Source organism: Geotrypetes seraphini, chromosome 2, assembly GCF_902459505.1.
Source record: "Geotrypetes seraphini chromosome 2, aGeoSer1.1, whole genome shotgun sequence".
NCBI lineage: Eukaryota > Metazoa > Chordata > Amphibia > Gymnophiona > Dermophiidae > Geotrypetes > Geotrypetes seraphini.
The window spans coordinates 314,774,455-314,791,872 of NC_047085.1; the positions used below are offsets into that span (position 1 = coordinate 314,774,455).

At 42.1% G+C, this 17,418-nt stretch overlaps 1 protein-coding gene across 8 annotated transcripts in view; it reads right to left on the bottom strand.

The window, feature by feature from the left end:
- Positions 1-5,611: 5,611 nt before the first annotated feature.
- METTL6 (methyltransferase like 6) overlaps positions 5,612-17,418 on the bottom strand; it is a 47,572-nt gene continuing 35,765 nt past the window's right edge. For 2 of the 8 annotated variants that reach the window (XM_033930044.1, XM_033930043.1), the window contains exon 6: positions 5,619-6,421. In XM_033930044.1, the coding sequence (XP_033785935.1) occupies positions 6,177-6,421 (245 nt within the window). In that variant the 3' untranslated portion in view covers positions 5,619-6,176. Of the gene's footprint in view, positions 6,422-14,314; positions 14,820-16,208; positions 17,289-17,418 lie in introns of those variants that run through there. The other 6 variants (XM_033930046.1, XM_033930047.1, XM_033930042.1 and 3 more) reach the window with 6 other exon arrangements.

Consider the following 17,418-nt stretch of genomic DNA (forward strand, 5'->3'; position numbering starts at 1 on the left):
ATCGCCTATGTAGAACCAGAATACAAAATAGACTAACCCAGCACCCCGCCACTTTTAATCTCAGCATAGGGAGGGAAAAGCATTAAGATCCGTCAAAGCTAAATTGTCATAGAGGTCTGTCAGAGCCATAACTTATGCCGAGACTAAAAGTGGCACAGACCTCAGATTTTTAAGGACGTGCAGGTTTAGATACACGAGGTCCGTAAGGTCCACATTTTATCCCTTCCCACATAAATGTAATAATTTTGTTAACATAACAATAGGTAAAATGACCAAATACTATATAAATATAGGAAGGGCCACTGAAAAGTTCTCAGCCCAACCAACAAAGCTGGGGCAGTCTCCATCGAAGGCTATACACTTATGGCCTGTTTTACAAAGCCGAATGGTAACGGTCCCAAAGCCCATAGAGATTTAAAGGGTTTCGGGGCTGTTGCTGCGCGGCTTTGTAGAAGAGGGGGTTAGTCCAGTGATTTTCCACTTTTTTCATTCTGTATTTTTCCAACATAATGAAAAAAGCAAAAAATCGCTGGACTAAGCGTATAGCCCTTGATGGAGACTGCCCCAACTTTCTTGGTTGGGCTGAGAACTTTTCAGCAGCCCCTCTTAAATACAGTCAAGGTAGACTTGTTGAAACAGAGAATTGAAGCTTAGTAATTGGACTAACATCATGAAACACTATCAGAAATGTACACATTTAAAAATCATATAACATATTATAAATGTCAGTATAATACAAACAATATGATAATATCATGGAAGAACATTCAAATAATATAGATATAATACTAGAGCCCAACCAAACCCAGGTCTTCAGTTTCTGAGGAAACCGAATCCACAACTGAAATTGGTCAGAAACCAAAACTGTAAATGAAGCTTCCCTTCCCCCACATCTGACCCAAAAGCCCCCCTTTCCCCAAGTAGCAGCCACCTCTCTCTGCACCCCCCCCCCCCAACCCACCTGACAAACCACAGGCCCTCGCTGGGCCTTCCTTAGGAAGTCCTAGTGGTCTTGTGACCTCTTCAGGGGCAGGAATGAACCCCACTCATTCCTACCCCATGCTGCTGCTCCTGATGTAATGACTCTTTAGACTTCCCATGGCAGCCTCACAAGACTGTAATTACACAAAGATATACAGTATATTTGTAAGACCTAGTGGTTCAAATCCCAAGATTACTACACTAGTAAACCCACTAAATCAGTATTATCGCTTAGCAGATATTATTCTACAAACCTATATAAAGTGGTCATTTCCAATTTTCATCTTTTTTTCCCCCCAATCTACTCTTCTTTAGGGGAAAAGCCTCAGAGTTTGAGCTATTAACCCATTCGGGTCACAAGAAGTGACAAATTCATTTAGCTCATATTTCGCCAATGACTGAAATGGGGGAATGGGGGTGGATCACTAGGGTCACAGCCTTATCAAAATTTTGCCCCACAGGGCATCAGAAATGTGAAAACTGGGGGAAGGCAGAGATAAAGTTTAATTTAATTTTCCCTTCTGACCCCAGATAAAAGATGTACCTGTTTTGACTTGGTCTAAGTCAAAAAGGTATAAGTGCCAACTAGGCAACCTGTCTAAGGTTTTGGTTACACTTGCTGCACGCCTAGGTGTAGGTCGGCCCACCGCCCGCCCTTTCCCCTCCTCTAAACACGCCTCTTTTCTATCTGTGCGTTTAGTGGCAGGGGAAAGGCCTAAGCTGGTTTTAGATACGTCTAAAACCAGCTTTGGTTATGGGTACTTGGATGATCAGGCTTTTTGATTGTCCAAGTAACCATTTAGGAAACTTTTTAGACTTTTTCTTTTTTATTATGAACCCCAAAGTTTTAAAGGGAAGCTATGGCGGTTAACATATAATATGCTATGATGTAGTGGGGTTTTTTTTTTTTTTTTAATCTTTATTTATTTTTACATCTTACAACAAGTGTATCAATAATTGACAATTGAAATTGAATACATCACTTGAATTTCTATCATATTTAACATTAATACATAAAATTTAACCCCTTCTCTCCCACCCCTACCATAACATATGCAATCAAATATATCCTATAAAATATTATTTTCTACTGATCTAAACATTTAATAAAATTAAGAATTTCCCCCCTCCCATCCCCTCACTTGCATTGTACTTATAATGGAAAAATGGTATCTATTCATTACAATAATTTGTCAATGGCCCCCAAATCTCTTTAAATTTGTTATAATTCCCTTTTTGTATGGTTATTGTTCTTTCCATTTTATAAATGTGACATAACGAATTCCACCAAAAATTGCTGATGTTTTTGTATGGTTCTGTTTTTTGTTAAAACACTTCAATAAAAATTTATTGAACTTAAAAAAATATATAATAAACAATATCAAGCAGAATTGAAGATCGGTACTTTGCTTAGTTGAAGTAAAAAGCAGTGACCCCTAATGTTTATTTGGGTTCATAAGAAATTATCTACATTTGTTTTGGTATAAAATTGTTGAATCATCTTGTACCCATTTACTCTATTCACTTACAATAACTGGCATGGGCAATGAATTAAATAAACAAGCCCCTTTGACAAGTATATGGCTCCATAATTCAAAACCCTCCAGGTGGTAGGATGTTCAAACTCCTTTATCTCCATCATTAGGGGGCACACCCTACAATGCCCACATTTATAGTGTCTCCTGTTGAAATCACCATCAATAGAGGGCAATAGTCACATGCTTTTAAATCTTTTTATGGCCTCCATTACTTTGTCACTTGAAATACTGAGTGTTCTAGGGATGCACAGTACCCTTGAGAATCAAATCATGGGGAACTCTTGTCCTTCTCTGGCTCCATCCACTGACAGACACAACCCTCAAATTGTTGACTGATCTGCTGGGACTAAAGAAAATAAAACTATCAAGTAAAGACAACATTTTTCCTTAGCCACATAACCTAGGTACCTCCACTTCCCACTTCTGGGAGTGAGCAAACTTGAAGACATTCCTATCTAGGATCTGATGATTACTTTCAAGTGACCCAATCTGGCCACTGCCCAGGACCAGTGTATAGGGCTGACAACCAGGGCACAAGGGACCCTATGACTACCTTATACTGAAGGAGACATAGCCTACTAGCGGAGTTTGGAGACCCCTCCCCAATTTCTGTCCTGGACCCCTGTGTGTCTAACACCACCTTCTCCATCTGAGACAGGCTGCTGCCCTAGATGAGCCACTGGTCAAATCAAGTTTGGTGTTACATATGTTCAAAAGTATCCACCATGCCCGAGATTCTTTATTCGGTTATACTTCTAATGCTTTTACCTTTGCCAACTTTACTAAGTGTCTCCTTAAAAACAATATTTTGTTATCCTAAAATTAATAGGATGTCACATGGCTGCCTTTCTATGCAAACAGACTTCTTTCTTCAAATGTAACACTGTTCAGATGCTCACAATTACTTTTCGGTATGTTCTTATCAGAGCTGCCTGCATAATGATAGTTTCCTGGCACACTGTGGAAAAGCTGACAATTCCTAGAGCACAAGGAGGCAGCCTTTTGTTTACCATACAGGAAAATTACAGAACCAGATCCAAGTGCAAAATTTAATGAGCACTTCCACAACATGAACAGCAGTGATGCTTCCGAAATTAAATAGCAAAAGTCTTAAGCTGCTCCCAATATAGTACACAACAGTCCATAAAAAGACAAAATCTTGACTACAAAGAAGAAATATGCTGCTGGCCCACTTTTTTTTGTCCCCTTTGCACAATTACTGATTGTAAGTTTGCTATCTTTGACTGGGACTAATGATTATTTGTTTTATTTAAAACTAGTCTTTAAGCCCGTTACATTAACGGGTGCTAGAATATATGTCTGTCTGTCTTTCTTTCTGTCTCTCTCTCTCCCGCTGTCTCTCTCTCTCTCTCCTTGGCTCCCTTTTTCTGTCTGTCTTTCTGTCCCTCTCCCTGCCCCTGTGTCTTTCTTCCTTTCTGTCTGTCTGTCTCCCTCCCTCCTGCTGTCTGTCAGTCATTCTTTGACTCCATTTCCCTGTGTAGCAGCATTTCCATCCCACTTCCCTGTGGAGCAGCAACAGCATTTCCCTCCCCCCCCCCGGACTTCCCTGTGCAGCAGCAGCGGTATTTGGCTTCCCCTCCAGGTCCCTGTGCAGCAGTTGCAGCATTTCCCCCACCCCTTCCCTTCTCTTACCGCGATCTGGCCTGCTCCGTTAGGCCCCTCCCCCGCATTGTGGCCTGCTGCAATCTGGCTGCTCCGTTCGGCTCCTCTCCCTTCCCTTGGTCTAGCCTGCTCCATGGCCCCCCCTTCCCTTATAGCGTTCCCCACAGGCAGGCAGGCCCAGCTTCTTCCTTGTGGTTCGAGTCCTCTTCTTTGTCGGCCCCCCCTTCCCTTCATGTCTGTCTGTCTGGGTATTTTTTTTATTTGTCTCTCTCTCCTTGCATGCTGCCTATCTGTCATTTTTTCTTTCTGTGAATGTCCCTGTGCCTCCTTCCTATGTCCTTAATGCCCTTCCTATGTCCATAGTGCCCCTTTCTATGTCCTTAGTGCCCCCAGTGCCTCCTTCCACCCCCCCTCCGATGCCAGCCTGCCTTCCATTGAAAAACCCCCACCCCCTCCATTGCCTCCCATCCCCCTTCCATTGAAACCCCCCCCATGCCAGCCTGCCTGCCATCCCCCTGAGCAGCATATTTCCATGGAACCCCCCCCGATGCCATCCTGCGTGCCTGCCTTCCATTGAACCCCCCACCCCCCTCCAATGCCAGCCTGCCTGCCTCCCATCCCCCTTCCAGAGAAACTCCCCCATTCCAGTCTGCCTGCCTGCCTCCCATCCCCCTGAGTAGCATGTTTCCATGGAACCCACCCCCCGATGCCATCCTGGCTGTCTGCCTTCCATTGAACCCCCCACCCCCCTTCCGATGCCAGCCCATCTGCCTCCCATTCCCCTTCCACTGAACTCTCCCCACCCCCATGCCTGCCTGCTTGCTTGCCTCCCAGCGCCCTGAGCAGCATGTTTTCATGGAACCCCCCTATGCCATCCTGCCTGTCTGCCTTCCATTGAACCCCCCCACCCCTCCTCTAATGCCAGCCTGCCTGCCTCCCATTCCCCTTCCACTGAACCTCCTCCCCCTCCGATGCCTGCCTGACTCCCCCCACCCGACTCCTCCACCCCCGACCTTACCCGGCACAACTGAAACCCCCGTTGACCCTTCCACCGCTACAGGGATGACAAACTCGGCAGGAGCAGCAGCATCCCAGGCACACTAAACGCTGCTTCGGGTCTTCTACTGGCCTAATTTCCTCTGCCGCATCCCTGATGACATCTACAGCTCACGGAAAACCGGTGCACGCATAGGAAGTGCGCATGCGCGGCTTACCATTTTATTATATTAGATATTTATCTTCTTTTAAATTGTATTTTTACTGTATGCTCGGTTCTTATTTGTTGTAATCTGCTTAGAACCATTCTTTTAAATTGCATTTTTCTTTTAAATCATATTTTCTACTGTAGGACCAATTCTTATTTATTGTATTTTGTTTTGAATTGGTTTTTCCTTTTAAATTGTACTCTCCACTGTATGACTTGTGCTTATTTGTTGTAAACTGCCTAGAACCATTTTTGCTTAGGCTGTATATAAAAAATAAAATTATTATTATAACTTGCATTATCTCATTGGGTACATGAATTTTTCTCCATTGCTAATTGTTGTTTTCTTGTTGCAGTACAGATAATTTTTAACCCAACCTGAGAGAATAGGCATACAAGTATTTAAACAATGCTTGAATCCCTGATATTTGGGTAACAATGAAGTCCATTTGCAAATTCAGAAAAAGGTCTTAATGATGTAGGCTTGTGTCCTTGGCTGGTCTTCACATGCTTAGTAGTATTGTGGTACTTAAACATTATCATATATATTGTTTCGGTATATCATGCCACTAGCATTATGTTATTCATTTTCACACTCATATCTGTTGACAATAGTATTTCTCGTAGGACCCCTGAGGAAGAAGTATTTCTTCAAAACACGGACCAGTTGTTGGATACATTTTTGTAGTCTATGTAATTGCTTTATATGTGGTTTACATGTTTTTAAGAAATTTGCATTTCAAATAAACTCCTGTACCCTGTACATTGCACTGCAGTTTTGTTTTGGTTTTGACTTTTTACTGCAGTTTTTATTGGGTTTTCTTGTTTTGCTACTTACAAACCAGGCAGGTACTGGATATGTTCTCTGCAATCTTGCAGACTAAGATTGTACCAATCTGTGAAAATGTATGAGGCATTCCTCCTCTATCCTTGTTTCTGACCATGATACACAGAGGCAACATGAGGAAGCAAGGCATCTGGAAGCAGACATGGCACGTGTGGATTTTCCATAATCTGTCAGAATGTCTCCAAAATTCAGTTTCCAATTGTAGTGCTTCTTCTGAGGCTTGCATGACTGTCCGGAAAAGAAACAATGGAGACGGCATGACTATGAAAAAGGAATGCAGAAAAGAATGGTCCACTAAGGTAGCAATCATGTCTGCTTCAACAGCAAATGAATTTCCCTTAAATATAATTATTCTGATTTTTAGAATGTCCTCTACATCTAACAATGGGTTAATAAATTTAACACTCTGTATTCAGAGCCTGATTAAGGCATACTAGGCATCCGTGGCATAGCCACGGGTGGGACTGTGTGAGCACAGGCCCACCCATTATTCCCTCATGCCCACAAGGATCCCTCGACATCACAGTGGTGGCACCTCACTCCTCTCCTATGCCCTAAGTCAGCATCTGCTCCTCCGGGAGAACCATGGCCCAGCAACTGACCATCTTTCTCTGAAACATCACCCCCCCTTGTCCTGGTCTCCTTCAGAACCATCACTCAGGCCATTCTTATAGGCAATCTGCACCAGTCCTGCAGGCTTCTCTCTATTGCATACTGCCCTCAATGATGACACTTCCAATGTTCACTGGCGGGGGGATACAGTAGGGAAGCCTGCAGGGTCAGTGTGGGTTACTTATAATAATGATCATCAGCAATGACTCTGAGGGACACTGGCAGGGAGGTGGTGTTTCAGGAAAGATGGGCAGATGCTGGGTCACAGACCCCAGAGGCGCAGTGTTTTGGGGCAGAGGAAGGAGACCAATGAAAAAGTGAGTAGGAGCAGAGGAGAAGGAAAAAAAGAGCTAGAGATAGATATGGGGTCAGAGGGAAGGTTAAAAAATATATATATCCTGCTAGGCATATGCCTCAGGACCAAAAGACTTGTTAGATAAGTTCAGGATACAGGAGACTAATATTGCCAACTGTCTAGATTTTTTTTTAGGATTCTAAAAAGCTGTAAATTAACTGTCTCAAACCAGAAGGATGGCTACGTGCGTGGATATTTTTAAGAGTTTAGCTCACTACAGCTATCCATGTTCCTCCTGTCTACTGCGAAGACTGTGGTAGGCTTCAGCAATGGGAAGGCCGCTCTAGTCATAGGAAGGAGAGGCTGAGCTGCAAGAGCCATGGGAAAAGATACCAGACATCAGGAAAAACTCGGACAGATTTGCCAAAACCCGGCAGTTTGTCCGGGTTATGGAAAGCCCTGAGCTCTAGCCACATCTGGATGTCCTTCAGCAAGCATGCGCTGATGATGTCACATGCAACTGTGCATGCTGGAGGCCCTCCAGATGCGGCCTGGAGGTCGGCAAAAAAGAGATGAGGATTTTTGGGGGTGGGGCTGGAGGCAGATCAGGGCAGTTGGAGGCGGAACAAGGTGGGGATGGAGTAGAAATGGGCGGGGCCATGTACCCAGGCTTTCCTGTCTTTAAATATGGTAATCCTAGCTGTGGGGGAAGCAGATCTCTGCACAGTAGTGCTGCCCAATTCACAATTCAAATCAATTCACCAATTCAGTTTGGCTGAATTGATTCAAATAAATTTGTTTTTGAAAAAAAACACTGGACTCATCAATTCAGGCCTGCTCTCGGGCTTTCCTTTTGCCGGAGTCCTTCTTTTTGATGGAATTTCCTGTTTCATGCTGTGCTGCCACTATTGGACCCATGTGGGGAGGTTGCTGCTTTCCACCTCTGCTGCTGCCAATGAACCCGAAGGGATAGCTGGAAGTTGAAGGGAGAGAGGATGCTGGACCTGGGGAGGGGGGGAGTGATTTGACTTTCTGAGGCTGGAGCTGGTGGGAAAGGGAGAGAGAATGCTAGCCATATGGTATGCGGAAAAGAGAGAGGGTGCAGGCCATATGGTGTGGGGAGGGGTTGGAGGGAAGGGAAGGAAGTTACTGACCACATGGGGTGGAGGGGTACTAGAGGGAAGGGAGGCTGAAGGGAAGGGAGAGAGACACTGGAAGGGAGAGGGTGCTGGACCCTTGGGTGGGTGCTGACCTTTGAGGAATGCTGGACCTGCTGGAAGGAGGAGAGAGAAGGGAAGGTATAGAGATGAGAAAGAAGAAACTGTCAAATGGGCAGGAAACCCTGGCGAGCAAGCTAACAGAAGCAAACAGAAACCAGAGCCTAAGACCAACGCAATTTGAATAATAAAAGGACCAGACAACAAAAGGTGGAAAAAATAATTTTATTTTCAATTTTGTGATTACAGTACGTTAGATTTGAAATGTGTATCCTGCCAGAGCTAGTGTTAGACAGTGAGCACGAGCTAGGACTTAACAGTGTTTGTTTTGTTTACACTTGACTGTGCCAGCATAGAGTTGGAGAGGGAAATGGGGTGGGTAAAAAGGCTGCAAAATAAACCTGCCAGCTAATTTTAAAGTTATAACATAGAAAGTGAATTGAATTGAATCGTATCGAAAAATTGATTCACTTGGCAACATTGAACTGAATCGAATTTGACATTTTTTTTTCCTGAATCGGACAGCTTTATTGCAGAGGGTCTTTGGAGAGAATCATTAAAATATAGAAATGAAATAAGGTGATACCTTTTTGATTGGACTAATAATTCATTTTTTTATTAGGAAAATCAGTAGAACTAGTGAATGGTCTGGGGTGGGGATGATTGAAAAGAATTGCGACTGACGATTGAGTGAAAATGTGAAAGGTATGATGTTGGCTGAGGAAAAGAACTGGCAGCAAATGACAGAATTTAAATGGCGGTGGGCGATTGGATGGGGGGGTTGGTCTGCAAAATGTTATGCAATGTTTATGCTTGCTTTGTGTGTTCTTTTGCTCTTGTTTATCATGGTAGGAGGGGTGGGGGCGGACGGTTTGGGGGGAGAAACGGAAAACTGAGTGACACGTTTGTATTTTGTTAGTTTATTTATTGTTGTGCTTGTATTGTCCTCAATACAAACTTTAAATAAATAAATGACGGTGGGCAGACAGACCTAGTGGGGGTGAGGTGGGGACACTGACTGAAGGAGCATATAAAAATTATTAAAACTGTACCTCCCTGTATCTGGTGATATAGAGCATCTTTATTCTAAAACGAGGCTGCCGCAGCTCTGCTTTACTGTTAAGACATTTTTAGTCTTCGTTGTTGTCACTGCCTCAGAACAGATGGTCTCTCCAATAATTATGTTAGTTTCCTCTTTTTAAATGCTGTTAATACCTCGGCAGATGTTGCCTACATGTACTGCTTGTCATATGATAAATTAACAGAAGAGTGCTGTTGCTGAGAGGTGAGTTATGATTTACTGCTCCGTGCTGTAGGCCTGAGGGTCTATGATGTCCTGACAGAAGTATGCCAGAATACAAGAGCTGCTGTTAGATATTCAGGAGCCCAGGACAGAACCTGAGGAGGGACCCTGAAGCTTGGCTGCAGGCTATTGGTCTGATTCAGACCGCAGGAGTTAGCCAGGCTGACTTGTAGCTGAGCCTGTATATTCAATGCTGGGATGTTACCAGTGACTGACATTGAATGTCCGGTTTATTTTTGACTGCTATATACTTAGCCAGCTCAATCAATATTAAGCACTGGCCAGCTAAATGTATAGCAACCAAAGATAGTAACATAGTTACATAAAACATAGTAAATGACAGCAGATAAAGACCTGAACGGTCCATCCAGCCTGCCCTATAATTACATACACTATAATTTCATGATTAAAGTGTCTTTTTTTCTTTGATATTTCTGGATCCAAGAACTGTTTTATAAAAGCACATAGGCACTTTTTTGGATGTCTCAGCTAGGCAGCCTGTTATAAAATCAGGCCCTGAGAGGGTTTAGTTTACTTCCCCTTTAACAAAACCGTAGCGTGGTTTTTTGCGCTGGCCGCAGCAGTAACAGCTCCGACACTCATAGGAATTCTAATACCGCTGCAGTCGGTGCTAAAAAACACAGTTGTGTAAAAGGGGGAGGGGGTTAGTTTATTAAACAATTTGCTTAATGCATCTCTCAATTAATGAACAAGGCAGCATGACAAAGGGGCAGTGTGTGGCACAGTGGTTAGAGCTACAACCTCAGCACCCTGAGGTTGTGGGTTCAAATCCCACACTGCTCCTTGTGACTCTAGGCAAGTCACGTAATCCACTGCCCCAGGTACATTAGCCCACGGTGACAGATAGGAAAATAAGCATGGGTACCTGAATGTAAACAACTTAGACATTACCATCCTCATGCCGTTCGATCAACCAAAGATCGCCATGACAAACATAGTACATCGAACACTAGAAGCAGTAGCGACCTGGATGAAGGATTACAAATTGAAACTCAACCCAGACAAAACAAAATTTTGAATAAGCGATCAATCAAATTTATATTAAACTTGATCACTGTTCATTTTTGTCTCTTTAAGCTGTTCTTTTCTGTTTTGGCGGTTTGCTAATTCATAAACATAACAAGCAAAAGAAAACAAAGGGAAAGCATGTGCACTCTTTAGGCAGCCCTCTAGTGTGGCATGCTGGCATGTTTCTTCTTCCTCCAGAGGGGTCCCAAAAACCCTCAGCCCCAATTGTCTCTTGCCCCATGGGGCTGCTCGAAGGCCATATGGTGGCAGTAGAGTCAGGAGTATGGGTTTGTAAAGGTGTGTGGCTTTCTCAGCACACTTTCTCTCCCAAACCCTCATTCCCTAGGAGGGGGCAGAGGAGGGAAATAATAAGAACATAACATAAGAACATAAGAAATGCCTTCACCGGATCAGACCATAGGTCCATCTTGTCCGGCAACCCACACACGCGGAGACTAAGCTCGGTGTTCCCTAATGGACACCTTGTTCACCCGTATCCCTCAATGTGATTTGCAAGAAGGTGTGCATCCAACTTGCCCTTGAATCCCAGAATGGTGGTCTCTGTCACAACCTCCTCCGGGAGAGCATTCCAAGTGTCCACCACTCGCTGTGTGAAGCAGAACTTCCTGACATTAGTTCTGAGTCTGCCGCCTTCACAATCACTTTCTGCTGCCCTATTAGTATCATCAGGCCTTGCACTGTCCCTGCTTTAGTGGTGAGCCCAATGCTCAAAACTCCGGCACTGTATGGAACAGCACCGGGAAATACCGCAAGAACAGTGCAGCAGAATAACTTCCCGTTGTCTAGTGACCAGGACTATGTTCTTGTCTATTTTTGGCCAGCCAAGACAAAGCCAGCTAGGCCAATATATCAGTGGCTAGCTGGCTAAGTCAACAGCTAAAGATGCACCACCCTTTCAAGCGGTTCTATCTGACCGCCAAACGTAGCCAGTGAGCCAGGTGGATTATGGTACTATATTAGTATCAGAATCCTTACTCTCTCTCTAACCACATTCGGTATTTGGTTGCTACTTCTGGTAGCAGAGAATCTTGGAAGGCATTCCACTTAGCTAGGACTCTTCAATTGTGTTCCAAAGTTAATACCTCTGATAATGGAGTCTTGTAGATATAAAAATCTGCTTTGAGCTGATTTGTCAGTATTTTGAGGATGTCCTTTGGATTGAATTACATTCTCTGTCTCTGGCTGCATCTCAGGTCTTCTTTTCTGAGCATCTGGGCATTATTTTCTGAGTAATACCAGTGCCACTGGTGACCAAAAGGCCTATGGAACTTAAATAAAGTTTAACAATCATCACTGTAATTTTACAGAACAAATAATGAAATCTAGCTTTTTATGACCAGGACAGAGCACTGAAACCAAGCATGTTGAAACACTGGCTTCTATTGCCATCTTGTGGAGAACAATATACAAATTATTGCTTCATTTCTATCCATCTTGCAACAGACAAATCAACCAATACAGTAATCTGGGAATGCTCATTTCCAGGCCTGCAAAAGATCTGATTTTCCATTGTAATAGACTAGGAGATTCAAAACATCTGTAAAGTATACATTAGTAAAAAGGAAAACCAGGTAGTGTTTCTCATTCCACATTTTCAAATTGAGTCATATCACTTCAACTGTTATATCAAAAACACTTTCACATTGCACTAAAGTGACTTATGAGCGTAATTACTCAAAACCTTTTGTTTGTATCCCACACATTAGGGAGTTTTTCTAAAACTTAAAAAACTAACATTAACTAACCAAGAGAGGAACATCAAAGATTTACGGCCTTTTTTACAAAGCCGCACTAGCGGCTGTGTTGCACTAACGGCCCCAAAGCCCATAGAGATTTAAAGGGCTTCAGGGCTCGGCAGCTGCTAGCGCAGCTTTGTAAAAGAGGCCATTAATTCAGGAAAGTGAATCATTTTATTTATTTATTCAATTTTCTATACCGTTCTCCCAAGGGAGCTCAGAACGGTTTACATGAATTTATTCAGGTACTCAAGTATCTTTCCCGTCCGTCCCGGCGGGCTCACAATCTACCTAATGTACCTGTGGCAATGGGGGGGATTAAGTGACTTGCCCAGGGTCACAAGGAGCAGCGTGGATTTGAACCCACAACCCCAGGGTGCTGAGACTGTAGCTTTAACCACTGCGCCACACTCTCCCCTTCATGGAGTCTCTTGTAGCACACAGGTATTTCAGAACCCTCTTCACCAATCCTGGTCTGTTTTATTTGTTCCTCCCCCAACCTCTCTAACCATCTAAATCCTTTTTAATTAATTTTATAATCCTAACTGTTCAGAGAAATAAGTATAAAATGTTCCATAAAGAGTCACAAAAATATATCTGAACATATGATGTCAATCCCAACGTGTGAACTGCTCTTATCTGTTCCACAGAACTCCAGTGCTGTCAGAATTTCACTCCTGACACCAGGGCACAGCTAATATACTGTCCCTAATGGCGTTATGGTTCTCAAACCTTCCTCGGGGGATTCCTCAGTGCACACATTTTAGACGTCTCTCACGATGTAACTGTAACCTTCATGTCTGTTGCCTGCTGGCCTACCATGCTGGCCTCCTGGTTAGTTAATGTTAGTTTTTTAAGCTTTAGAAAAACTCTCCAATGTATGGGATACAAACAAAAGGTTTTGAGTAATTACGCTCGTAAGTCACTTTAGTGCAGGGATCTCAAAGTCCCTCCTTGAGGGCCGCAATCCAGTAGGATTTTCAGGATTTCCCCAAAGAATATGCATTGAAAGCAGTGGATGCACATAGATCTCTTGCATATTCATTGGGGAAATCCTGAAAACCCGACTGGATTGCGGCCCTCAAGGAGGGACTTTGAAACCCCTCCTTTAGTGCAATGTGAAAGTGTTTTTGATATAACAGTTAAAGTGATTTGACTCAAATTGAAAACGTGGAATGAGAAACACTACCTGGTTTTCCTTTTTACAGATCTGATTTTCAGCATAGCCAAACTATATAAAAGTTATTTATGTCGTCCACATTTTACTGTTCCTTCCATACAACTTCAGGTGGGGTGCATCGAAGTAAAACACAGTATAATTAAGTCCTATTTATCGACCCAAATATATCAATTGAATATTTGGATTATTTGGATTTTGCCGACATCTTTTTCAATAGTACCTCAAGATAAATTATATACAGGCATATTAGGTAGATCCCTGTCCCTGCAGGGCTCACAATCTAATTCTGTACCATGCCTTCCCATCTATCCATGTGTACCATCTCCTCCCTTTCTTCTCCTCTACTCCCATCTATCCATAAGCATTTCTTCTTATCTCTTCCCTGCTGCACCCACTGCTGTGCACCATCTCCTCCCTTTGTCTCCCCTCCCCCTCCATCCCTATGCACCATCTCATCCCTCTCCCATGGTCAGACATCTCCGTCTTCCCCCCTCATATGGTCTGGCATCTTTCTCCTCTCCTTCCCATAGCCTGGAATCTCTCTCTCCTTCCTTCCCTCTTTCCGAGGTCTAACATCTCTCGCCTCTCCTTTCTGCCATCTGGCATTTGTCTCTCCCCTCCTTCCCTTCCATTCTGTGGTCTGGCATCTCTCTCTCTCCTTCCCATTATAGTGGTCTGACATCTTTCCCTTCTTTGAGACCATGCTCAAATCAAGATAAACACACAGATATAGAAAATAAGTTGCTTTAATGACAAAAAGTAAGGCACAAGAATAATATACTATACAAACAAAACTAAAAAGACCATCCATTTTAACTTTGCTGATATCTGAACATTTAGGGGATAATGTGCTAAGCATTTTTCTACAAGTAAAGTCTGCTCTACATACAGAAAAGGCTGAACAAATAAGGCATACTTATAGAAGTGCAAATGTTCCCAGGAGTGTGGTTTGTGCACAGCAGGGATGGAGTTAAAATGTACATATACACATTTACATTTGCCTTGTGGCAGGTGGAAATGTTTGCAATGGCATGTATTTGCTGCCTGGGCTGGTTTGGGGAAGCTTATTTTATACAGACAATTACACACTTGTATAAATTCCAATATACATGCTTTCACCATTTATCAATTAATGAAATTTAATCAGATCAGCAGAAGGTGGATATGGGACAGTAGACAAGTACTGGCAAAGCCTTCACCTCAACTTCCATTGTTCTATCTGTTAACATGTACCTGTTACAAAAAGCAATCAAAACAGATGTGTGAAGAAGTTAATTTCATATATTGATAAAATGGTGAAAGCATGCATGTTGGAATTTTTTTTTTTTTAATTTATACTTTTACAAATTAACAAATCAATCAATACTTGAAAGGAAATATAACAATCCAATAAGAAAAACAAATATCTATATATATATATAAAATCGGAGGTATGTATGTGTGTATGTATGTGTGTGTGTATGTGCCGCGATTACGCAAAAACGGCTTGACCGATTTGAACGAAACTTGGTATGCTGATCCCTCACTACCTGGGATGATATGTTCTGGGGGTCTCGCGGCCCACCAGCACATGTGGGCAGAGCTACAAACAGAAAATCAGATTTCACCCATTCATGTCAATGGAAAAAATGTAAAAAGCTGCTATTCTCACAGTAATTCAAAAACGGCTATACCGATTTGTACGAAACTTGGTATGCTGATCCCTCACTACCTGGGGTGATATGTTCTGGGGGTCTCGCGACCCACCAGCACATGTGGGCGGAGCTACAAACAGAAAATCAGATTTCACCCATTCATGTCAATGGAAAAAATGTAAAAAGCTGCCATTCTCACAGTAATTCAAAAACGGCTTGACCGATTTGAACAAAACTTGGTATGCAGATCCCTCACTACCTGGGGTGATATGTTCTGGGGGTCTCGCGGCCCACCTGCACACGTGGGCGGAGCTACAAACAGAAAATCTGATTTCACCCATTCATGTCAATGGAAAAAATGTAAAAAGCTGCCATTCTCACAGTAATTCCAACTATAAAACACTTTCTATGACACTATAACCACTAGGGACATCGTTTCTATTCTACCACGGACACCATACATATAGAGTTTGTATGTTCTAACTGTGTTTGTAACTGTTTCCTTCATGCACCCCAGTTCATAATGTTATTACATTACATGAGTACTCACATATCCTGAACTAGGAACACAGGTTCCATTCTGAACCGGGAACAAACTGCATGGAGTTTCTTTTCAACCTGAGTTTCCACATATTGAATTGTTTAAATCAATTCTGAAACTTTTGGATGCCACTTATTCCAACAGATCTTCCTTTTCAGTTTAAGAGATTGCAAATTCCAGTGAGACTTGCATTCTCTATCACAATCAACAAATCACAGGGACAGACTATTACATACTGTGGAGTGGATTTAAGATCCCCCTGTTTTTCCCATGGACAACTCTATGTTGCTTGATCAAGGGTGGGTTCACCCAAGAATTTATATGTTCTTGCTCCTGGAGGTGAAACTAAAATTGTTGTTTATAATCAAGTTTTGTGTTAGTTGTATTGTATTCATTTTGTCAAATATTTCACATTATAATTTGATTATTGTACTTTTTATAAAGCTGTAAAAAAATAATTTCATTCACCACTATAAAGTTTCTTTATTTCAATCCATTTACTGTGTTATTGCTATAATTAAATACCCGTGCAACGCCGGGGCATCAGCTAGTTAATTATAAAATAATAACACATAGTAACTATGATTAAAGTCCACAATCTGAGAGGAGAAGGAATCAATCACTTCCAAGGGTAGTTGGATTCAAGAAATAAACTAAATTAATCAAATAACAGAGTGCAGTTGGAGTTATTAACTAATGGCCTGCTGGGCTGATTCCATGGAGGTGTCTGGAATTCTTGTGGTTACTTTACCTTCAAGAAAAAACTGCAATTGATCAGGTTCATAAAAAATATATCTATTACTCTGATAAGTAATGCAGCATTTACAAGGGAAACGTAATTGCATGTTGGAATTTTGATTATCTACTTTCATTTCCACAGGAGGTATTGCTACCACCTTACAGCATGCTGTATTTTTTTTTTTTTTTTAAAGCAAATGTACTTAACTGTCTGTATAAAATAAGTTCTGAGAACCAGCCCAGACAGCACATGCATCCCTTAGATGCAAGTATTTGCTAAAGCACTTTCTGAAGACCTAATTTTGTTGATATCGTCCCCAGATCCATTTGGTTAAGTCTTTTTATATCCTACATTGAACCACTTTTTAGATGGTAAGTGCGGTATATAAGTTTCGGAATTCATTATATTGAAAGGGTGTATATATTGAGGCTTTTATAAAATAACCACCTTTTTAAATTTCCCACATCCTGTTATAAAAAATGGACCTATAAAATTCAGTTGTTTATAAAATTTCTAAAACATGACTGTTTCTGGCTTACAAGATTCCAAGAATGGTACTATAGCCAAATTAAGAGCAAAAAAAATTTCAGATTAATTTCATTATGAAACCAAATCTGATGTAAATTGATACAATAAAAATCCTATGATCTCTCAAGGCTTTCTAAATTTACTTTGCAGAAAAACTCTTGGCACACACAGACCTTCTTTCTTATTGACCGTCTCCCGCAGAACATAGTCACTGACCACTTGTTCAAATCCCAGAGTTGTGAAGAGCCAGCCTAAATATTCTACGAGAGAGAAGAAAATACAAGAAATAGAAGTTTGGGAGGAGTCTGCTAATGTTATAGCTGCACTGGTGAAACCAGAGTCAAAGTGGGATTCCGAGTCAAATTATACAGAATTTTGATGCACGAGTAC